This window comes from Elephantulus edwardii, unplaced genomic scaffold, assembly GCF_000299155.1.
Source record: "Elephantulus edwardii isolate Elephantulus edwardi_28Jun2011 unplaced genomic scaffold, EleEdw1.0 scaffold00075, whole genome shotgun sequence".
NCBI classification, from domain to species: Eukaryota; Metazoa; Chordata; class Mammalia; order Macroscelidea; family Macroscelididae; genus Elephantulus; species Elephantulus edwardii.
In genome coordinates, this window is record NW_006399825.1 from 5,434,919 (window position 1) to 5,459,973 (window position 25,055).

Here is a 25,055-nt window from a genome sequence, read left to right on the forward strand (position 1 = left end):
TAACAACAACGCAGTCTAATGATATTCTGTACTTCAGTGGGTTCGCAGTATGAGCCTGTGAGCCTAAAAGAAATTCTAGTCGGCCAGCGGTGGAGCATTTATCAAGCTTTCCAATAATGAAACTGGCTCAAGAAAGCCTGTGCTGAATGCCCAGCTGGGCAGCAGGCTGTGAACATGTGCGGCGCGTGCTTTATCTTTTTATAACACCTTGACATTCAGGATCTCTCTTTTTAAAAAGTCTTAAGCAGAATCATTTTCTGGTAGGGGAAAAGTTAGCTTTAAGATATATGCAGGTGGTTCAGGGGTGTTAGTGTGACTTCCTACATGAAAAATAACTACCAAAGGCATCACCATTCAGGCTGTAAATAGAGCACTGTCAAGTGGGACAAGGCTGCGTGTCGGCATGGAGCTTAGACGTTTGGTTTAAACTTAGTACAAAATTACTTCTTTCCACTTTGGAGTGGTTTTTCCTTTCTTTCAGAATTTTTAATAAGAGCTCAGATTAGATAATTTATATAATCCAATCAAGACATCCAACACAAAATTAGACAAGGAGTAGATCAAGATTTAGTTTTACCAAAAGCAATGCTAAAGGCAGTTTCGATAGCCAGGTCTCCATCAGCATGTCTAATAAAATCTTAGGAACCAGTTTCCCCAAAGGTTTTTTTTCAGCTCAGTGCATCTCATACAGAGCCACCGCCCACATGTTAGCAGAGGTTTTTATGTTGCTGTGATGCTGATTTCAGTGGAGCTTCCTGATGAAAACATACTAAGAACGGCCTGTGGATATACTTGTGAAAATCAGCCTGTGAAAGCCCTATGTGCGGGCCACAATGATCTGATGCACAATAAATCGTCGGAGTGTTGCAGGACTGGCACTATTTCATGTTATTGTGTGTTGGATCACCGTAAGTCACCATGAATTACTAAGTATAGAGGGGCTTATCTCACTGTAAATAAGAGTAGGAATTCAAACTCCTCTTTTTCTCCATAAACACTATTCTCTTAGAACAGAAAAGGATCAAGGTTGTGTCTCTTGGTTTACTAATCTGACTAGGGCTTCTAATAGAATGTTGAGTATACTGGTGACAAAGGTCATCTTTCTTTATATGGTTTCTGTTCACAAGTGGAAAATTTTAATCTCTCTTCATGGAAAAGAATGATGCCCTTAAATTGCTTTGAAGAGTATTCCTTTTGCTTTTATTTTCCTGTGAATTTATATTGAGAATAAGTGTTGGATTTTTTCAAACATTTTTTTCTGCATCAAGTGAGAGGATCTTGTGTTTCTTTAGCTTTGGATAATCTTCAGCAGAATCTTGCTTGCATGACATCAGTGATATTGTTCGATAATTTCTGCACTCTGTCAGGTCACTGTTCTTTGGAATGGGAGCAAATATAAATCTCTTCCAGTCAGTTGGCCAAGTGGTTGCCCTCCAGATTTCTTGGCACAACTTGGTGAGCATATCCAGGGTAGTGTCTTATTTGTTGAACAGATAGATATAGATGATAGATAGATAGATAGATAGATAGATAGGGAAATTGTGTGTAAATAATATGAGATTCTATTGTTTAAGATTTTTCTGAGCATTTTTGTAACCATATTAATGTGAAATATTGGTCTATAATTTTCTTTTTTTAATGATATATTTTCTGGGCATTAGTATCAGGTTTATACTTACATTATAGATTGAGCCAGATTGTTCCATTTTTCTTTATTTTATGGAATAATTTCAGTAGAATTTATGTCAGCTCTTCTCTCAGTGTTTTATAGAATTCTCCAGTGAAGATATTGGGAGTTTTGTATTGTTTTTAATTAGGTTGTATGCTTCTTCTTTTACTGTTAACCTGTTCTGAATTTCTACCTCATTCTGTGTTAGTTCGTTAGTGTGTTTCTAGAAATTTGTCCATTTCCCTAAGTTTTCAAATTTGTTGAAGAATACTCTTCATGGTATTCTGTTGCTATCTTTTCAAAATTTTATTTTTTTCTGTTGTGACATCACTCATTTCATATTCCTGTTATTTGTATCTTTTCTTTTGTTAGATTGATCAGGGGTTTCTTGATTTTATTAATCTTTTCAAGTAACAAACTTCTATTCTTATTGGTTCTTTGTATTTTTTCTGCTATATTTATTTCTTCTCTAAGTTTAATTTTTTTCTCTTCTCTGGTAACAGTGGCCTTTCTTTTCTGTTCCTTTTGTAATTATAGAAAATGTTGGGTCAGTATATTGAATTTTATTCTTTTTTAATATGTGTCTTGCTATAAATTTTCCTCCAACACAGCTTTGGCTGTATCCCAAAAGTTTTGTTGTGTTTTCTTTGTTAGTTTCTAAAAGTTGTTTTTATTTCAGTTTTCATTTCTTCTATTAACCAGTAGGGGGTTTTTTTTTGTTTTTTTGGTTTTTTTTAACCAGTAGTTTTAAAACAGGATATTATTAGTTGGTTTGCATAGTTGTTTGGTTGTTTAGTTCTTTTAACCTTATCCTTCCTATTATTGATTTCTAATTTTTTAAATGTTTTAAGAAGATCCTTTGTACTATTTCAGTGATTTTTAAAATTTACTAAAGTTTACCTTGTGTTCTAACAAATGACCTATTACTGAGATTATTAGAGGGTTTGTTAGGTTTTTTTGCTTATTCTGTAATGTATTCATTTCCTAAGTTTAAAACAGTTTGTTCTATCTTGACTTTCATCTGGACATGCTGTAACTAAAGCATTTATTCTAGTTTTTTGCTTTGTAGTAGTCATCATTTACAAATTGATATCTCTTGGTTCCTTGGTTTGAATTTTAGTCTTGTAAACTCAGGGTTCCAGGATTATCATCTGTATCTGTTTGACTTGGTTTCTTGGGTATTTGTTGTAGAGGAAAGTGTGGAGTATCTAGGTACATCATCATCTTAACCTCACCCTTCATCAGTAGGCTTTCCTTGTATTCTTTCATCTTGCGAAGGAACTGAGAAGCTACATCTTCTCTTACTTGTTATTTTTCTCAAAGAGAAAGTGCCAGGGTATGTTTGCTGACCTCCACCAACATGACTTCCCAACCTGCCCTTAATCTTTGAACAGGAACTATCATTGTCATTTTACCTTTACAATGCAGATTTTCTTTTTCAGCATAACACTAGCATAGAGCTATCTTCTTATGCTGAAATTAGCCAGTTGTGAGAGCAAGAATGTTGTTATTTTAGAATGTTGGCTACGTTCCCTTTATTTATGTTTCTGTTAAAAAAAAAGCCACTGGACTCTTTCACAGCATTTCTATGGTTCGAAGGTCCCTGCAGGGTTTCTGCGAAGCTTTGTTCTGCTGCTGCTGGCCCTAGCTTCAAGATTATCCCCCCTGTTTCTCTAAGCCTTATATAGGACTGGAGGATTAGAAAAGATCAGCAAGAAGAACACAACTAGCTTAGAACCTTCGTAGTAAAGCCAAATGTGTATCTTCCAGGATTTTAGTGGCCTCAGCTCTGAAAGGGAAGCAATATAATAGAGTAACTAAGTACAAGAGCTTTGAATTTAACATGTTTGGATTGAAATCCTGTCCTCATCACTTAATAAGTGTGTATCCCTAGGCAAGTTAACACACTGTGGTTTAGTTTCCTCATCTGAAAAATGGAAAATAAAGTGTTTTACAAGAGCTTTGGTGGTATAATCTGTAGGGAATTGTGCTTCTAGCCCAAAGGCGAGTGATGCGCCCTTTCTGGTGATTCAAATCCATCAGCTCTTGGAAACTCAATTAGTTGATTTCAAATCAACAACAATGGATTTGAGTATTTTGCAAGGCCGTGGTAAGCAGTAAACAAGAGAAGTAAAATGATTGACACAGCATCAAGCACATAGGAATCCTTCATTAAGTATCCATTTCGTAAATATTTCTCAAGCATCTCAATATGCCAAATTTTCAGGAGATGTAAACAAGTAAAACAACTCCTCCATGGAGTTTATATTCTCTGTGGATGCATGAGGAGGGATGAATAATAAGTTAGAATAATACTGATTGACCAAGCTAATTATGTTGTTAGGCACTGTCAAGTCAGTTATGACTCAGTGACCTTATGAACAACAGATCTGAACCTTGCCCTCTCCTGCATCATTTTCATCATCTCTGATATATTTGATCCCATTGCCACAGTCATTGTCAGTCCGTGCACTAGGCCCTCCTAACAACATGCCCGACAAGGGATGAAGTTTCATAGCTTATTATAAATGTTAAGATGGCAGCAATTGGGAGAGTGACCTGGAAAAGGGGACAAAGTACAGCGAATTCAGGTAAGGTTATAGCATAGTCTCCGTATCTGAAGAGGAGACATTTTAAACTAAGTCCCACATGATTAGTCAGGTCTTCGTACAGCAGGTTACAGTGATATGAGCAATCTAGTGTTTTATTTGAACTTTAATTAAGGATCTCAGTTTAAAAAAAATTTAAAAAAAAACAACCCTGGAGAATTATAACCACAAAACTATTTTTCATTAAAGATATAATACTTTATTAATATGCACTGTTGACACTAAGTGTATTATATGAGCATCCATTTTAAAATTGATATTTTAAAGCACAGAAAGTACAATTTATCATTATTCGCACTCTTCCTTAATTATTATTGTGGCATGTTTACACTTGGTCTTAAACCAAGTGCTTCAAGCAGCACTGTGTCTGAATTGTTGGAGGAGGCTTTAGATTACATTTTCATGAACTTAGAACCTTGCTTCCTTTTCCTGTATGTGCTAAAGCAGAAAGATACACATTGTAGTGACATGTGGGCACAGAAAACTTAAAACCCTGAGGTATTTTCCTGGCACCTGCATAGAGTGAATCTCAGAGTTTCCTCTCCTTTTCATTTGAAAACACTGCAGCAAAACCTTCTCATCTCTGTCTATCTTATGCCTTTATAAAACTTCCTACCCATACATTACTAAAGTGATTTCAGTTACAAGCAGACATGCAAGAAAAGATTAAAATAATTTTTTAAAATTTTGAACAAAGATGTAAATGGCCCTATTAAAAATGCACTAAGAATTATGCCTATTTTTCAGGGAAATAAGTCAGTGAAACAAATCTGGTTAATATGCATACCTTGTGCCATTGACAGCCTAATTCATTTACTTTATTATCTATTATCTTGCAATATAAGCAAACCTATAAAGGTACTCAAGACATATGAAACCTTGTAAAACAATGCAAACAAAGCTGATAGATTTGTTTCCAATTGGAAAGTTGCTGGCTTTGTGCCCTCCAAGTTTCTCAAGTTTCACAGGATTTGAATAAAGAATAAAATCACCTTGTATTTTATAAAAGAAGTTGGGGAATGGCATAACTGATATTTATAACTGATGCTAAAAAAAGCTATTTGTTCTGGTCTGTTTTCCAACATTTTTGGTTCTTCTGAGTATCGATTAATTGCATTTTCAGGTAGATAGAAGAATGATCAAATAAATTCAAACCAAAGGGTACAAAAGGGTAATATGTAAGGAGCTTATTTTGGGCCCTGTCTAAAACATTTTGCATTATCTTTACTCACATTTATTCATCTCTCTCCTACTCATAGCCTCAACACTCCAAAGACACAGTTCTCGATTAGTTTACCACTGGTGTCCCTGTTAGTGATTCCAAGAGACAGTTTTTTTAATTCTTGAACTTGTTCTTTCAGCAGTAGCCATCACTACTGGGACTCTCCTCTTAACCACTCTACTTCATTATTACCCCTTTGCTTTTTGTGGCATCGACATTATGTTGCTTTCCCAACCCCATCATTTTTGTGTCTTTCTTTTGAAGGTCATTCTTCATTTCCTGGCTGTAAATTGTTGAAACTCATCAAGGCTTTACATGACCCCAAATTCTGTACTCTTTCCTTAGATTATTTCAACCATAATAAATGAGATCCCACTGCTGTCAAGTTAGAAACTCATAGCTGACCCTCCAGTGAGTTTCGGAGGCTGTGAATAGCCCCCCTTTCTCCCTTGGAGGGAGTCACTGGTGGATTCAGACCTCCAGAATGACACATCCTTCATGTCAGTGGCATGACTCCTTACAGACAACTCCAGAATTTCCTAGTTCAACCATACATAAGTATACATAAGTAAGAGTCTCACAAACTCATCTTGCTAGTCCTAACTACGCTCTAATCTCTAGATTCTTACACGACTTTTTTATTTTGATGTTTCAGAGCACCTAAGATGCATGAACAAATGTATTGTGTGGTCTTCACTTTCAATGTTGGTCCTTGTAGTATTCCCTATCTTAATGAACTACCTATCCAGATATGCAGGCCTGGATAAAAAAAATCGAAGCATCAGTCGGGATGTCCTCCTCTCTCACATTCCCCATGTCAAATTCATCTCCAAGTCTTGTTTTCATTTCTAAATATTTTAAGACTCTGTCCATTTCTAACTGACTGTCCCTTTACTTCCTACCAAAGCTACCATTCTCTCTAACTACTTCAATATTATACTCATTAATCTCTTTGCATTTACTCTTGTTCCCCCTCTAAATCATCCTCTGCCCTCTATTCTTCAAAATATGAACCTAATCTCCTCCAATAAAAAACAAGCCCAGCCTGGACTGGCTCCTGTGTGTCTGCCCAGCCTCCTGGTGTGGCGTGCCCTCTTTTCTTTCTCTCTCTCTCTCTCTCTCTCTCTCTCTCTCTCTCTCTCTCTCTCTCTCTCCCCCCGCCCCCCTCTCCCTCTCTCCCTCTCTCCCCCTCCCCCACCTCCGGTCAAGTCATGAAATAGAAACTACACTGGTTATCTGAGCAAGAGAAATGCAGTATAAAAAATGTCCCTACTGAAACAGAAAGAGATGGTTAACTACTAAAAGGAATAAGAGAAGCTTCACTCTAAGGGTTCTAGACATGGCAAGAGAAGATCTCCTATTTCTGGGTTGGGGACGCTTGGGCATTAACAAAACCTAAAGCCTTGTCAGTAGAGAGTTCTGCAGCCAACTCAAAGACATATGATATGAATCCACCCGCTGTTCCCTGAAAGAATGATAGGCATTCTCCTCCCATGCCAGTTATAGCCTCTGAAACCAATTGTAGGGTCAACGATTCTGACCTCTTCAAAGGAGTCATGGCTACCATAGAGACATACATCCATGTCTGTATATAAAACTTGTCAAAGGGTAAAGACTGGAGCTGTTCCACAGAAGAAGCCCACCATTGCCTTAAGGGTGGGTAGGCTGGCATTCAAAACCACTGCCAGAGGGAAGGGCATGGCGTGAGTGTGCAACTAGTGGGCTTCCATGTGGCTCCTGTCGTCCAGAGTAATATCAATGGAGGACCAGGACCTGGAAGACCAGTGTGTTCTGTCCTCATTGTCTTGTGAGATCTCGCTGCACTGATGAAGCCAACATTCTGCTAGCCAGCCGAAGCTAATTGTTTACATGCTCCAGCTCTAGTATCACAGAGGATTTTAAAGTGTGGATTTAGAGCCGACAGACATTGTTTTATCAAATAATGCATAACTGGCACACAGGGCTGCTTCCACCTCAGTCGGGGTCTGCTGTGTCTAGAGTGCACCTTCCTGTCCTTTCTGGTCATTTCGGGCTGACCTTCCAGAGTCCAGTCTAGGTGTTGTTTCCCCAGCAAAGTCCTCCTTGACCCCTAAGATAAATAAGCCAATTAAAGATTTCAGAGCTCTTTTTACTTTTCTTTTATAACATCTATCATTGCTGCAGTTTTACATTTGTTCAGTTGATAGTCTGAGTGGTAGATGTCATTATTGGACAGTATGTTCTCTAACGGTAGGGACCACATCTGTCTTTGGATCCTTATTGTATATATAGTGACAAGTACAATTACTAGATGTAATAGACATTAAAAAAAATTGTTCTCTGAGCAAGTCTTTTCCATAGGTTTTATTTACTGGATCATAAGTGATAAAATACATGTTGTTGGCAACTCCTAGTTACCCTGTGAACGAAAGTCCTTGACACTTGTGTGACTTTCATCCTTTCTCCAGGTACATAGGGTTTCCAGAAGCAAGCTATTACGGAAGTGGATACCACTCCTGCTTCCAAGCTTGATTTAATCCGGGAGTGCCACCCAACACTGTCCACCATGGGTAACCATTAACGCATTTGACACATCAGTGTCACAGGGTTCAGCCTCACAGCGACCACAGGTTACCTCTGTACGGCAAGTGGACACACCAGGGGTATACGACCTAGAAGAACATTTGAACAAAAACAATGATGGCCCTCCCTTCTGTATTTTACAATTCCAACATGCCCAAATGCTGGTAACCTCTCGGCCAGAGACCCCCAGTTCATCTGGCAAGTCCACTCTGCCGACCCTACTTGTGGCTAAAAGAAAGCCACAAGCGCCCGAGCATTCTATCCTGGCCTCTCTTCCAGATTCCAGAGGCCCCTCCAGCTGACACTAAGACTCCCAAGGAAGCTAATATTAAGTAATTTTTTTAATAACAGAAAAATGTGGAACACTTCACGAATTTGCGTATCATCCTTTGCGCAGGGGCTGTGCTAATCTTCTCTGTATCGTTCCAATTTTAGTATATGTGCTGCCGAAGTGAGTACATTAAGTAATTTTTTAAAACGTACAGTGTTGATTTTTCAAGATGATTATGAAGTATTTATGGCTTTTAAAAGACTATATAATAATTTAGGACATTTGAAAAATACATAAAAGCTTACAGAAAGACAAAAAGCAGTCATACCTCTCAGACATTTACTATTAATGTTCGTTTCAGAATGTTTCAAATGCACACATATATATAGGAATTTTTTTCTTTGCAAAAATCATATTTCAGGCAGTCTCTAGTATAAAAGTGAATTTCTCAAGTCTGTCTTTAAGTTGGATTTGTATGTTGTAATTACTTAATTACTTTAAATAAAATGGTACCAGTTTTCTGTATCTAAAGTGGTGTTTCTGTAAAACTTTTTGCATGCCAAAATGGCAAAGAGTGAAGCAATTACTATCAATTCATATGGGAAAAAATTCTTTGCTTTCCCAGCCCAAATAAGAATAATAATCTTCCAAATCATATAAATCATAACACAAAAACCTGAAAATAACCATAACTTAAAATGTCCACAAAGAGCCTAATGACATTATGGTGTATTACATTTTCAGCTGCTAACTGAAAAATCAGTGGTTCAAACTCACCAGTTTGCTCTCTAAGAGAAAAAGATGCTGCAGTTTCTGATCCTAAAGATTTATAGCCTCAGAAACTGAGTAGCTGGTCACCATGAGTTAGAAAGACTCATTGGCAAGGGCTTGGGTTTGATGTGGTGTTTGCAGACACAGCTTAGAGCTGTGATCGATTGATGTTGAGTATATTCTTGAGGGTGAGGATGGAGCTTAGTGATGCCAGTTTTATTGCTTGGGGTACATGCTGCTCCTTTCAAGGCTTATAGCAAAAGAAACACTTAATTCCCGTTTTCATATTTTGTCTATTTTCATAAAAGCAAAAGAAGTCCTTTGGAGTTTTCTTTCCTATTAGCAAAAATAGGGTTAATGTTAAGTCTTTTGTAAAAGCAAAGTGATAGCAAGTGAATTTTTGAAAAAATAAAAGCACTTACAATATATTTTAAGTAAAAATAGAAATTTAGTCATCATTTTATAACAACAAAGTCATACTGGTGTACATTACAATGAAATGTGTTTTGTTTTCTTATCCATATTTTTGGAGATAGAACTACTTTTCAAAACTTAAGTTAATTAAAATCAAACATGTACATTAGGAGATTATGACACCATCTTACAGATGTTATTATTGTTATGTGCCCTTCGAGTCCCTTGTGACTTATGGCAAACCTATGAACAACAGCTCTGAAATCTGCTCTATCCTGAGTCATCCTTATTGTCTCTGACAGACCTACTCCATTACCTTTGTCACTGAGCCAATCCATTTCATTGAAGGTCTTTCTCTCTTGTGTGGTCCCTCCATCCTCCCAAGCATGATGTCCCTCTCCAAGGACTGGTCCCTCCATGTCACATGCCCAAAGTATGTCAGACAGAACTTCAGAATCCTTGCCTCCAAGGAGCAGCCTGGTTTTACCTAACTCTCAAAGATGACCCTGTTTGTTCTATTAGCAGTCCATGGTACATTCAATATTCTAACACCACAGCTGAAAGGCATCAATTCTTGTTCTGTCATCCCTAGTCATTGTCCAGCATTCTGAGGCATAGCAAGTAATTGCAAAGACCATGGCTTGGTTTAGGCACACCTTAGTCTCCAGACTGACATTGTTGCTCCTCAGTACTCTAGAGAGGTCCTTGACAGCAGACTTTCCCAGTGTAATTAATCTTTTGATTTTCTGGCAGCTGGTACCGTGAGTGGTGATTGTGGAGCCAAGCTAACTGAAGCTGTTAACAATCTCAATCTCTTTACATAGGTTAAGCTAATAATTTTAGAACTACTTTATATTTAATATGCTATTTACAGTTAGGTTTCTTCAGTCTACATATAGATATATAAAACTTATACAAAAGACTGAAAACCAAAGAAAAAGAGTCTTCAGAAACAGTCTAATTTGAGTACAGATGTAGGTGTACATATATATATTATAAAAAAAATCTTTGAATCCAAGTCCATATCTTTTTCTCAGGAGAAAGATCTGTTTGTTTCCTTTGGTGCTGTTAACAAAACAGTCTCCACAGTGCATGTTTTACTGTGTAAGATAAATCAAGCCAAGGATAAGTCAAGTGTATAAGTTGAAAACAAGACTTAGCAACTTGAAAAGTTCTAATTCTCAGTGTTAGCAAGAGTTCATTCAGTGTGTGTGGAATTCTGAATACTAGCGTTGAGTGTAAATGAGTAAAATATGGCTCAAAAATAATTTTGCGATGCATTTCAGAAGCCTTTTAAAAAGGGACACAAGCTTATTTTTTTATTATGAACGCTATTGGTTTATATTAAAGGAATTTAAATATAAAAATGCAACATAATGAAGATGAGAGAAAAGGGATGTCAATTTCGAAAAGAGGGAAAGTGGCTAGAAAAGGAGTAACTGATGAAACAGAGTTTGGAAAACTACAACCTAAAAACCCAATGAGAGCTTGAACAGGAAGGATGCTGACTGCCTGGCAGAACCTGGGAAAGTTAGACTCTGAGTCAGCTTATATGATGAGGGCCAAGCGTAAGAGGATTACATTACATAATTTTAAAGAATAGTTTATTATCATTTCTTCTATCTTCATCTTACAAGGTTCTTGAAAGCGATCTGCTCGTACTTCAATGGCCTATTAGAACAAAATTTGAAATTCTTTGGAGCAGATAACAAAGTCCGAATTTTCTTGATATATCAGTACAATATTTAGTACCCAGCTGAAAAAAGTTACATGTGAAAGAGCAAAACTGTTTAACCTATAATCTAGATAAAATCTAGTCATTAGACATAGACTCATGTTGTTGTTAGGTTCTGTTGCATGAAATACAACTTACAGCAACCCTATGAACAACAGCTGGAAATCTGGCCCTATCTTTTGCTATCACTTGCTATACATCAGAGAGCTGGACAGTGACTAGGGATGAAAGAAGGAGAATTGATGCCTTTGAGCTGTGGTGTTGGAGAAGAGTATTGAATATACCATGGACTGCTAAGAGAATGAACAGGTTCATCCTGGAGAGGGTTAAACAGAGCTGCTCCTTGGAGGCAAGAAATCTGAAGCTTTGTCTGACATACTTTGGACATGTTGCAAGGAGGACATGTTGCCAGTCCTTGGAAAGGGGCATCATACTTGGGAGGGTGAAGAGACAGCACAGGAGAGGAAGATCCTCAATGAGATGGATTAATTCAGTGACTGGGATGATAAGGGTAGATCACAGACAGATTGGCACAGGATAGAGCAGGATTTAGGGCTATAGTACATAGGGTCATTTTTAGTCACATTTTAGGCAACTTGAAGGCACTTAACAACAACAATTACATATTAGTTTCCTTGGTTCTGCAAGTAACACTCTTCACACAACAGTCAGGAAATCAAAAGATGAATTACATTAGGAAAGTCTGCTGTCAGTGAACTCTCTAAAGTACTGAACAGCAGTAATATCAGTCTCAGACTAAGGTGCTCCTTATCTTCACAATTACTTGCTATGCATCCAAGAGCTGGACAGTGACTAAGGATGGTAGAAGAGGGATCAATTCCTTTGAGTTGTGGTGTTGGAGAAGAGTGTTAAACATACCACGGACTGGCAGGAGAACAAACAGGTCTGTTCTGGAGAGGGTGAAACCAGGCTGCTCCATGGAGGCAAGGATTTTGAAGCGCCTCCTTATGTACTTTGGGCACATGGCCAGGAGGAACCAGCCTTGGAGAAGAACATCATGCTTGGAAGGGTGGAGGAACTGTACAGGAGTGAAAGACCCAGGATAAGACAGATTGACTCAGTGACTGGAAAAAATGGCATTAGGTCTGTCAGAGATGATGAGAGTGGCTCAGGATAGGGCATGATTCAGAACTTCTGTACCTAGGGTTGCTATGAGTTGAAGGCACCTTGATGGCACATAATAATGACAATTATATGTCTAAAGTATCTAAATATAGCATCTCGAGAATATAAAAGCTCTCTGGTCCTCAGTGAGTCTTCCAGTAATGAAATCTTTTCAGAACCCTAAAAGGTTAAGTACTATAGTCTTCAATATGGATTTAAGCTCAACAGCAAGAAGACAAAAGAGTCTCACCACTGGGCCAGTTGGCCGCATCATAATAGATGGAGAAGAGATTGAGGTTGTTAGCAATTACAGCTTGCTTGGATCCACAATCAACACTCTTAATACCAGCAGTCAGGAAATCATTGGGAATTACATTGGGGAAATCTGCTGTCATGGACCACTCCCGAGTGCTGAAGAGCAACAGTGTCAGTCTAGAGACCAAGGTGCACTTAATCCAGGCCATCGTTTTCTCAATTACTTGTTATGCTTCAGAAAGTTGGACAATGGCTAAGAATGATGGAAGAAGAATAGATGCCTTCAAGTTGTGGTGCTGGAGAAGAGTCTTGAACATACATGGACTGCCAAGAAAACAAATTGGTCTGTCTTGGAGAGGGGGAATCCAAGTCTTTCTTTGGAGGCAAGGATTTTAAAGCTCTGCCTCACATACTTTGGGTACATGGCCAGGATAGACCCAGTCCTTGGAAAAAGACATCATTCTTGGAAGGGTTGATGGACAGTGCGGGAGAGGGAGGACCCCGGATGAGACAGAATGATACAGTAACTGGGGCAGTGGAAGTTGGTGTGTCAGAATTAGTGAGACTGTCTTGGGACAGGGAGGGGTTCAGAGCTGCAGTACATAGGGTCACTATGAATTGCAGACAACTCAATCAGTAACATTCTATGACAGGTTTGGAAGCAGGAGTGACATCTACTTCCTAAACAACTTTCCTCAGAAACTCTATGAACTTTGATAAATGTTGATAGTTGTAGAAGGGCTTCAGGCCTTTTGTTCATAGAGTCACTATGAGTCGTGCTTGACTCGAAAGCAATCAACAACAACACAACATAAAACAATACTGCCACTCAGGTTTCTCCCTAAGTATTAGTTGGATGGATAATGTAGTAACCCAATAGCCTACACAACAGTTTTCTGATAACAAAATATTTTCTACTTTAGGTTAGTAAACTTATACTTTTTGCATGCTTGTCTTTAATTTGAAATATTATATGCATTTCAGTAGGAAAAAAGTTGTTCTTCATCTTAAAAGTCTTCATTTACATTAAGCTGCAGTACAGATTGACCTTATTTTCAAGATTAAAAGTAACTTACTATACTACACAAATGAAAGGAGTTCTGGTGGTGTAGGGTGCAGTCCAAGGAGAGTTGTGCTGGTAACCCAAAGGCCATTCAACTGTTTGGTGTATTAGATCATGGGAAGGCAATTGCATAGCTTCCACATTATAACATACATATTATGGAAGGGACACAGTTCAATCAATGATGTAGGAGTTAGAGGCAGCAATAGAAACTTTGTGTTAAAATATGTGTTAGGTCTTGCTGTACAGCAGGAAAATCTCATAAAGTAGTAGAGAATTAAGTTGCTAATGCAAAGGTGGTGGCTCTGAGGCAGGAAGGTCAGATATGAGTTGGAGGGCAGTGAATTTTAGTTTCGAGTTTATGCTACAGGACAAGTTTCAACAGCGCTTACAGGCTAGAAAGAAAGGCCTGGCCTTGAACATCTGAAAACTAGTTTATGAAGCCATATGGGTCTCAACAGTCCAGTTAAGTTGCTCATGGCGTTACCATGAGTTGAGGACCAACTTAATGGCAGCTAATAACAACCACTCATTGTGGGAGTGCTGAGAAGTGGAGTCAGGTCACTATCTGAGAGGAGCCTGGGCTTCACAGAGGTGACACTATGCTGTATTTCATTATAATTCGTAGTACACCAGAGAAATGAAGTTCCCAAAGGTCATCCAGGGCATTAGGAAGATCACATCTTGAGACTCTGGACCAAGACCTGACCTCTTTCCCTAACTCCACTTTTCTCCAAAGCTCGTCATGCTGGGATTCATCTTTTTTACACCCAAAGCTCTCTGGTAGTAAGTAAGATGCAAGGCTTATACGTTTTCTTTCTAGGCCACTAAGGTACCATTTAATTCACTCCAGCAATAACTAAATAGGAACTTAGCTTCAAAAGACACTGAAAGTAGCGTGCTACTAATTTATTGCTACATCTATTAAAGCTCTGGAGAGAATCTGACGCCCTGGATTTTAAATATATTTGAGATAGTATGACAATTTTTCCTGATTTAGGTCCTTCATAAATTGGATAAAATGATTATAGGACCTGTTGTCACTTCATTCTTGCCCTGTCTCCAATCACTCTGCTACCTTTATTAATTCAGAATAAAATAAAATATCATAAGACATTAATGTAGCAGCTGGAGGTAGAAGGTCTACATTTTTATAGCCTCAATAATAAGTCTTCCTTTAAGATGCCTAAGCCTTTACTAGAGCAGAGGGAGGGAAATCTGTTCATCTCGTGCACACGTGTTCATTACCTTCCTGGGTAGTTACTGGTGAGAATGGCAAGTCTTGGAACCATGAAGTGCCTTGCCTGGTACACTGCCAAAACCATGAAATAACCAGAGCCAAAACACAAACCCAGGTCTTCCTACTCCAGATACATGGCTCTTTTTATTATATATCCTAATCTTCTGGTGATCCTATTAAAACAGTTTCCCAACTGTCATGAAATGCATTATTGACAAAATGTAAACAAACATCTTGGAATCCCCATCACTGCATCTCAGTATTTTGAGTTTCACTTCACAGTCATTATTTGGTGTTTTCTTACAGAAGGCAACAGACCACTGCAGCTGAAACTATCCTTAGATGGGAATCCCAAACCTATACTTGGAACAGCAGAGAGGTCAGATGGCCTACAGTGGTCAGCTGAGCAGCCTTGTAACCCCAGCAAGCCTAAGGCAAAAACATCTCCTGTTAAGTCCAATGTCCCTGCAGCTCATCTTGAAATAAAGCCAGATGAGTTGGCAAAGAAAAGAGGTAAAGTGATTTCTTTTGCACAAATGATTAAACATATTTTATGCTCCCTAGTGGTTACATTCCAAGTGATCAAATGACAGAATTTTACAAAAGATGCTTAGTGAAGAGATGCAAATGAATTTGCATTTCTTTCTGTGATCCATGTAGGAAAAATTGAAAGGCAGATGTGACACTTTTCTGTGTTATTCAAAGATTTTGAATGTGTCAGTGGCACTAAAGTCCTTTTAAACCAGACTGTTGAGTCAGAATTAACACATAAAATCTCTGGATAGTGCAGTCTCTTTGCACTTGACTTCCAAATGGTGGAAAGCTCAGTTTCACCCAGAGATGCCTTTGTAGAAAGACCTGGCAATTCATTCCTGAACAAATCAAGCACTGAAATCCTGTAGAACACAGTTCTCCTCTGACACACATAGGGTCACCCTGAGTCAGAGTCAACTGGATGGAGACTGGATTTATGGGAGTTGCATTCCTTCTCCTGTTCTCTTTGTTAACATGGATACATTTTCACCACAAATATGTTCTGCCTTAAAACATTATAAAGTAAATGGAGGTCTTTCAGAAAGGTGAATGTTGAATGAGTCTAATATTTAAGTTTGTTCAGTAAAAATTCTTAATTTGCGTTGAGTGAAGGTGAGTCTAAAGTCTAGTATGCCTCCCTCAGATGTGATCTTCCCTGTATAAATCCAGCTCTTGGATTTGAACTTTCAGACATCATAACACTAGAAGGGTTTTATATTGGATGCACCCTATTTTTATTTTTGTTTGAGCTTTGTGATCCTTTATACCTAGTGCTATGTTATGTATAAAGGACTAAATTACTTCCATTCTGATTCCCAGATGGTTAAGTAGTTGTTCTGTTCAGCCCCTCAGTTGTGTCTGATTTCATTGCCTTTGGTTGAATATTCTTGCTTGCTTTTCTTGAGGGAGAATTATTTTTCCTGGCCTTCTTGGGCCAAGTATGGTCTGCCTGTTTGCTCTTTACTGTCTGTAAACCCTGGTGACAGTTTCAGGAAATCAGGCAAGATTCTCGCGTGGAGAAACCTTAATTGCTGCTGCTATAATTACAGGGCTGGTTCAGGGCTGAGCAGCGAGAACCACGTACCTGGCACCCATCCTCTAGGTCGTTTGTGCCTCCCTTCCTCTCTATGTCATTTTCCTCTTCCAGAAGCCCTGATGGTTTTTAACCATGCAGAGTGGTGTTTATAGATCAAGCCAGCAGCACAAACAATCTTTAGCATATTGGATTCTAAAAAACTGCAGCTTGTACTAGAAGAGAACAGTCAGAGCTTCTTGGTGAAAGGAAAGGAAACAAGTGTGCCCCAAACATCCTAGCAAGGGAGGACCAGTGTGAAAACAGCAGATTTAGGGCCTAATGTCCCACCCACTCTGGGTCAAAGAACTGTTACAAACATCCTCTTGACAGAAGCTTCTTTTTTTCCCTTCACTGAAAGACAAAAACTAAAATCTCTTTTTTTTGGCCAGTCATTTGTTGTGGTGTTTTGTTCATAAGTAAAAAGATAAAGTGCTATATTTAACAATTGTTTTCTTCTTAATTTTAGGCCCAAATATTGAGAAATCAGTGAAGGATTTGCAACGCTGCACTGTTTCTCTAACCAGATACCGTGTCATGATCAAAGAGGAAGTGGATAGTTCAGTGAAGAAGATCAAAGCTGCCTTTGCTGAATTACACAACTGGTGAGTAATTCCACTTAGGAAGTATAAATTTAGGATACTTGAACTGTTTCTGTAGGAAAAGCATCAAATGGAAAATGTTTATTTAATTCATAAATATCATGGAACAAGTCTCCAGCAGATTCTTTAAAGTCTTGCAGGAAGAAGCATATATCTTAGGAGTGGAAAAAGGAAAAGAAATGAAGGTGCTTAATAAAGAGAAACCTGACACATGTAACTCATTAGCGTAGCCCAAAAACAAAGAAGTGATCCAAACAGCCCAAAAGTGTATGAATGATGTAGAATAAAACCTCAACAAGTGATTTTTCCCCCCAAATCCCTGGAATGTCAATACCATGAACATCATTAAGAAAAATAAAATATTTTCTAATGGTGTAATTACAGGGACACTTTGAAAGTATTGCAGTTTTGATTCCAGACCATTGGAACAGAGCCAGTAACATGAATTGTTTTTGTTTCTCAGTGCATGCCTAAGTTATGTTTACACCAGTCTGTAGTCTATTAAAGGCTCCTTGGTGGAATATCTATTACATGTCGGACTGTTCACCCAGTGGTTGGCAGTTTGAAGTCTTACTTGGTGCTCTGGGCAGGTTTGAGTTCTATTAAAGATGCATTGTTTAAAAGTTTAAAATAGTTTGAGCTTACCCAAATGTGAGACAGAGATGTGAAATAGCACATACTGTTAGAAAAATGGCACTGATAGTCTTGTTCAACCCAGATTTGTCATAAAACTTTAATTTATAAAACATGCATTACTTAAGAAGACAATAAATAGAAATAAAATAAGGACAACTTTGTTAACAAAACTTAATATTCTACATAAGTTTAATGTAATATCCCATACTTGAGTATCTCTTAAGACTAAAATTAAGGCATGGTCACTGATGCGGTTTTGGTCCTGGCTTTACCTATAATTTATTTGAATGTAGTTGACTTTGAATCTCATAAAATTGCTCAATACATAATTGGAATGAAATATCTAGTTGTTGTTTTTATTGTTGTTGTTGTCGTTACATGCCGTTGAGTTGTAGGCCATTTATAGCAACCCTATGAACAAAAGACCTGAACACTTGTATACCTTTCATCATTTCTCCACGTTCATAGAGTTTCTGGAGGCAAGCTATTTCAGAAGTGGATGCCACTCCTGCTTCCAAGCTTCTTTTAATCCAAGAGCTCCACCAAACACTGTCCACCATGGGTGACCATTATCACATTTGACACATCAGTATCACAGTGTTTAGCATCACAGCAAACACAACTTACTGGACAGACCAGGGCTATACCACTTAGAAGAACGTTTGACCAAAACCAATTAAAAGCAGGCCTGAGGGCCACAGATTAAAGCTAACTTACTAAAGTAGTTGTTGTTGTTGTGTATCAGAGTCAGAACCAACCCATAGCTGACTCTCTGGCAAGTTTTCAGAGGCAGTTAATCACACAGGAGGAGATTGCCCATCCTTCTCCTGCTAAGTAGCCAGTATCCTCAAACTGCGTGCCTTTGGGATTTCAGCCTAGCTTCTTGCCACTAGGCCATATAGTAGAAAAAAATATTCTCAGTATGACAGTCAAGACTCTTTACAGTTTCAACAGATAGAAAGTCAAGTCATGTTAGCTAACAGACAAAAGGAAAATTGACTAATGAAAATTAAAATTCCAAAAGAAGGTAGCTTCAGGCAAATTTCTTCTTTTTTTATTAATATTTTATACTGATTTTTTACAGAGTTAGAATGCATTGTTTTTTACACAAGATCCTTCCTATTTCCTTCCCCTCCATCGATGATTAACACCCCACCCCACCCTTCCTCACTCCTCTGCTTCCACCCTCCCCACCCCCTTGGAGCCTCATACTCATTCTACAATAATGGTTTTATACCCTATTAGACAAATTTATTCTAAGCCTCTATTATATCATTGGGACTCAGCTTCTCTCTCCACTTCACTCCTCCTTCCTTCTCACTTCCTACTTTCTTTCCTTGCAAATTCTTCACTGATTTCTCAATGGAGTCATGTGCCTACAACAGACCTGGTAATGAGATGAGTTCACCTGAAATCTGAAGACCGTGAGTTGAAGAGCAGTGGTTTCCTTTAAGAAAATTGGGTTGCTAACATCAAAAGAAAGGAGGACAGTATACTCTGTCCTGTATACCCAGACTCATGTAACATGGTCCCTGTAGGTCCTGTGGTTCTGAATCTTGACTGTATCTTCCACCAGTTTTTCCTAGTAAAAGCCTTTGCATTGACATTAATATGCTTTTTAGAAGAAACTGATGGCTGGAGTCATGTAAATCTAACACCACCATAATCTAAAATTCATGACTTTTAAACCATCTGCTACATATAAGATTCCGAGAGTGTCAAGCACGCTGACTTAGAAGATTCCCTCCTTTAGTTCTCATTTAGACTCTCCAAGGGAGTAAAGAATCATTTTTTACACACATACTCCAATCATGGCATATGAACCATACTCAAACTCTTCTTCCATAAATTAGATTGTAACCTAGTTAGTTGTTCCAAGAAAATACCAAGAGTACATCTGAAAGCTCATAGAGAAGTGTCTTTGTTTTCTAGTGGTGTAGTAACAAAATTAGCACAAGTGGCTTTCATGGCTAAAAATGTATCTTCTCCCATGCCAGGAGGCTAGAATCTGAATTCAGGGCTGCAGCTAGTGAAAGGTCTTCTCTGTCTTTCAGTTTCTCCAAGTTTCTCCAGGCTGTAGCAGTTGGCTTCCATAAACAAAACCCTCTGAGATACATCTTTTCTGTACTATATGGTCACTATGACTTGAAATCAACTGGATGGTAGTGGGGCTAGTATGGCCTCAATGTAACAAAGGAACACATATTCCCAAGTGCGTCATAGGCACAGGTCCATGGATGAGTACTTAAGCATATTGTTTGGGGGAAAGCAATCCAGAAGGAAAATAATATCTAGATAAGCTGGGTTAAGAGAAAGGCAGTATACAATTAGGGCTTGATAGACAACTTAATTATTAATTTTTGTTGATGTTATAAAACAAAATTTCCATAAATGACTGAATTTTAAAAATAAGGTAAACATGGTACACAAATGAAAGGTATGAGTATCATTGGTTTCTTACAAAAAACATTTATAGTTATATGGCTTTTCAAGTCTATGCTTATTTAAGAAGCTGTCCTGCCAACCCAAAGGCAAGTGTTTCGAATCCACCATCTACTCTAAGAATGATGAGCAGTCTCCTCACGTGTGATTTAAAGCTTCAGAAAACCCGCTGTAGGGTCAGCTGTGAGTCGGTTCCAACTTGACAGCATATAACAGTAATACTTATAAAAGGAGCCTGCAGGGTTAGTGAATTACATGGAGCTAACCAAAGGTCAGTGGTTTGAATCTACCAGGAGATTCTGCAGGAGAAGGATGAGCCAGCTCCTGTAAAGATGTACAGCCTTAGAAACTCCATGGAGGGTCAGCACGTGTCTAAATAAACTCCGTAGCAGTGGGTCCAAGACCCAAACCCAGCCTTCCCGTCAGTTCTGGCTGCTGCCCACCACCACTTGCTGAAGCTGCAAATCTTCACAGCATAGAGACTACCTCTCTTTCTCTCTTAGAGCCCTTGGTGAATTCAGACCACCTCCCTTGTGGTTAGCAGCCCAACTCATAACTCATTAGGCCATGAGGGCTCCTTTTAGGTAGCAGAATTTTTTTGTAAAGGGCCAGCTGGCAAATAGCACAGATTGTGGGTCACACAGTCTCAATGCAGCTTTTCAGCCCTGCTATTGTGGTGCAAAAGCAGCAATAGACATACCACCCTTGTCTGGAGGCATTAGCTGACTGCTCAGAGAAGACCATGTTGTCTTCTCTACTTTTGTGTGACACTTGAGAATAACCTCTTAACACTGAGGGACTCATATACTCATTAACAGAGTGTAGTCTAGTCATGACCTCAGATTACCTCCCCTTTTCCAGCTGCTCTGAGGACTTTTGTTTTTATTTTTTTATTTTTTTGTAAAATGAACATCACATGGGTCATGAGGCATCTTAAAATTTATAACAGATTCTTTGAGTGTTTCTTCAGCCCTCAAGCCCTGAAAACAGGGGGTCAGGAAACTCAGTACCTAAGGAAGTAGTATATCTTTTGCTCTGCCTATAATTTACATTGTGTTTGAAATGGATGGGGAGGGTTACTTCTGAATGAGTTCAGCCAAGCAGTACTGCTGTTTAAAAGCCACCCACTTGGCAAAACTGAACTTTTCCTCCAAACGAAAGAGGTAAATAGACAAAAAAAAAAGAGGTCATTTTCTGTTTACTGTTGCTACAAAATGAGTAAAAGGCATCACTTGCTTTCTTATCTATCCTTTAATAAAGTAAATGCATAAATGTTAACTTAAAAATAAAACTGAAGTGCCATTTGTCAACTGTTTACATGCACTTCTGCCAAACAAGAAAAATGTTTCCAGGGCTTGAAAAAGCATGTAACCCAGCCAGTGGAATGGCTAACTTGAATAAGCCTCACTCTTTATTTTCTTAAAAAAAAAAACAAACCTCAAACTCATTGCTGTTGAATTGGAACCGACTCAGTGCTGACCCTCCAGTAGGTTTTTAGAGGCTGGAAGACACACAAAAGGAGATTACCCATCTGTGTCCCCAGGAGTCACTGCGAGGGAGGCCCACCTTGGCGTTAGCAGTGCGACTCCCTAAAGGCTACACCACCAGAATTGCTCGTATTTTCTCAGAGGGAGAAAAGGCTGGGTATGGGAGATTGTAGTGTTCTTGAGAATATCAGGCAGCTTGCAAGATTTATTTTAAAAAAACCAAAAAACATTTCCTTGTTGATGGTGAAATGGGCTTTAGAAAAAACAGTCTTGACCACAAGATCAGAACACGTATCCAGATCTAAAGGATGTGGGACACGTCCTTGGGAAATTTCCAAGGAGCGAGCTCATTCTCAGACAGATGTTAAATTATCTGATGCTTAAGCAACACTGACACTTATGTTCTATTCTAGCTCATCTCTTTAGTTTGGGCCATTCCGTTCTGTCAGCTCTCCAGTACTTAACAGGCATGATAGGAAGCTTAGAAATAGATAGAAATCCCAGATAAGAAGTTCTCAACATTCACTTTGCTACTGATGTGTCACCATCGAATAAGCCCAGTTTGACCATATTCCCCAAGAAATACTGCTGTATTCTCGAAGAGGTCAGTGTTTATTTCCCAAGTGAACACATATCAGGGCGAAATGAAGTAAATGCTTATCCTTCCCGAATGGGCTGTTCACTACAGTTCTTGAAAAATAAGTAGCTAAAAATGTAAACTTGAAGTTGGCATTTAACCAGGACATGGTTACATAGGGTTAAATAACCGCAACTGTGAGACTTCTCATTTTCCCAGAAATATTATGGGATTTGGGAAGGGAGTACAAATGATACCATAGTCTCATAATACGTCTTAACAGAAAATAAATTTTGCAACATGAGCATCTGTGTGAAAAGTCACATCAGGAACTAACACGAAGCAGCTGGTTTCTTCTCTGTATGACTGGCCCCCTACTACCACTGGAAAATATTCGTTCTTTGGAATCAGAGCTGCTAAATTTAATTGCTTTGTGTGCAAACTAATCTAGCTTTTCATCTCAAACAACCCCCCTCCCCCGCCCTGGTATGTGTGTGTCCAAGTTGATTGCAAAGGCTTAAAATGAGCAATAAAAACATTATATTGTAAAAGCTCCATTATATTATGGAGAAAGAGGAGAATGTTTGATCGGTCTACCATATGCTGGTGGAGAAAGTATTCAAAAACAGACCTGTAAACGTTTTGTTAGGTGCTATTGTCGATTTAGAAGCAGGAGTGGCATCCACTTCCTAAACAGCATGGCTCTGGAAACTATGAACTTTGATAAATGTCGAAAGTTATAGAAAGGCTTCAGGCCTTTTGTTTATAGGGTCGCTATGAGTCCTGCTCGACTCAGAGGCAATCGACAACAACAGCATTGTTGATTTAGCATTTAATTAAAAGTGAGCTTAGAAAAAATGTAGAGCAGTCTTGAGCCAGGGAGAGGAGTGCATACTAGGGACAGGGTGTGTGCAGTCAGGGTCACAGAGAATAGCAGCTGATGGGGGGGGGGGGGTTTCTCCTTCTTTCTTCCAAATAGGAAAGAGAAATCAGTTAAAGTATGTGTCCCATATAAAGGCGCCAGGCAAGTTCCTATACTTTACAAGTCCAGGGAGCCATGCTGGTGAAGCCAGTGCAGTGGAGAGTAGCACCTTTCTGATGACTCAAATCCATCAGAGGAAGAAAGATGAGCAGTCTCCTCCCATGCAATTTATAACCTCAAAAAAAATTCCACTAGAGAATAAGCTCTGAGTCAGGTCTGACTCCACAGCTTTGAGTTGTTGGAGTCAATGCCAGTTCTGAACCAAGCGAATTTGAAAAAGTCAGGTTTCAGCTCCACACTCCCAGTCCTGTTCAGTTCTGCTTTCTCTGCCCATTTTCCCTCCATCTTCCCTTCCCTCACACCGAGGACAGAGTGAGCCTCACGCTGCCCCTCCCAGACAGGGCTCTCTACTCTGATATCACCAGCCAGAGGGCAGCTTGGGCTGATGCTTTTTTTTTTAAATCTATAGAAGCTTTATTTATAATTGTAAAAAAATTGGAAGCAACCAGTATTTCCTTCAGTAGATGAATTGATAAACTAGATGTGAAAGATATGAAGTAACACTGAGGGCATATTATTTTTAATTTTTTAAATTATACTAGTTTATTTACAAAGTTCTTATGTTGTTGTTATGTGCCATCGAGTCGCTTGTGACCCATAGCGACCCTGTGTACAACACCCTAAACTCTGCTGTGTCCTGTGCCAATCACACCGTCTCCGATACACCCATCCCGATTACCCCAGTCACTGAATCAATCCACCTCATAGAGGGCCTTCCCCTCCTGCGCTGTCCCTCCACCCTACCATGTATGATGTCCCTCTCTAAGGACCGGTCCCTCCTTACAACATGTCCAAAGTATGTTAGACGGAGTCTCAGAATCCTTGCCTCCAAGGAGCTGCCCCGTTTGACCCTTTCCAGGATGATACATTGTTTTGTTTTTTTTTTAATTTTATTTTATTAATTTTAATTAACATTTACAGAGATTTTGGATTTTCATTCATTCGTTGTTGCACTTTTTTCTTTACCCCCCAGTCAGAATAGCAAAATTTAACAGAACAGCAAGCAACAAATGCTGGCGAGATTGTGGAGAAACTGGACCCCTTATTCACTGTTGGTGGGAGTGTAAAATGGTGCAACCACTGTGGAAGGTGGGCGGTGTGGCACTTTCTCTAAAAGTTTTAAATAGAGATACCATATGACCCATCAGTTCCACTATTGGGAATATACCCTAAAGAGACCATAATTGACATCCAAGCAGATATATGCACACCCATGTTTATTGTGGCTTTGTTCACAATAGCTAGGAGTTGGAAATAACCTAAGTGCCCATCAACAAATGAATGGATAGAGAAGTTGTGGTATATTCACACAATGGAATACTATGCTGCATTGAAAAACAAGGAACTCATGCAATATTATTCCAAATGGGTGACCCTGGAGGACATTATGCTGAGTAAAATATCTCAGTCACAAAAGGACAGATACTGCATGGTACCACTGTTGTAGAAAGTGATTGACATCAGGTTTGGGGTAAGACTGAGAAAAACTGGATAGATTATGTATACTGAATTGAAACAGATGAGGGAGAGAACAATTTAAAAGTGATATATGATAGCATATCATGATTATCACAGGAATCCAGAATTAAGGATTGATGGTTCTTTACCTGTTTTCTTTCTAAACCATGCTAACTCATTTGTGTCATGACACAATCCCACATCCTATTGAAGATAGGTGTGCCCTCCCTCCCAAAGTTACATATCTGCATGCCAGCATGTAAGTAAAC

The 25,055-nt window shown here is 38.8% G+C and overlaps 1 protein-coding gene across 2 annotated transcripts in view; it reads left to right on the forward strand.

Annotated features, from left to right (window-relative positions):
• Positions 1-25,055, forward strand: part of SPATS2L (spermatogenesis associated, serine-rich 2-like) — a 113,734-nt gene that overhangs the window by 45,226 nt on the left and 43,453 nt on the right. The window contains exons 5-6 of one of the 2 annotated variants that reach the window (XM_006889074.1): positions 15,243-15,449; positions 17,012-17,147. In XM_006889074.1, coding sequence (XP_006889136.1) covers positions 15,243-15,449; positions 17,012-17,147 — 343 coding nt within the window. The remainder of the gene's footprint in view (positions 1-15,242; positions 15,450-17,011; positions 17,148-25,055) is intronic. The other variant, XM_006889075.1, reaches the window with a different exon arrangement.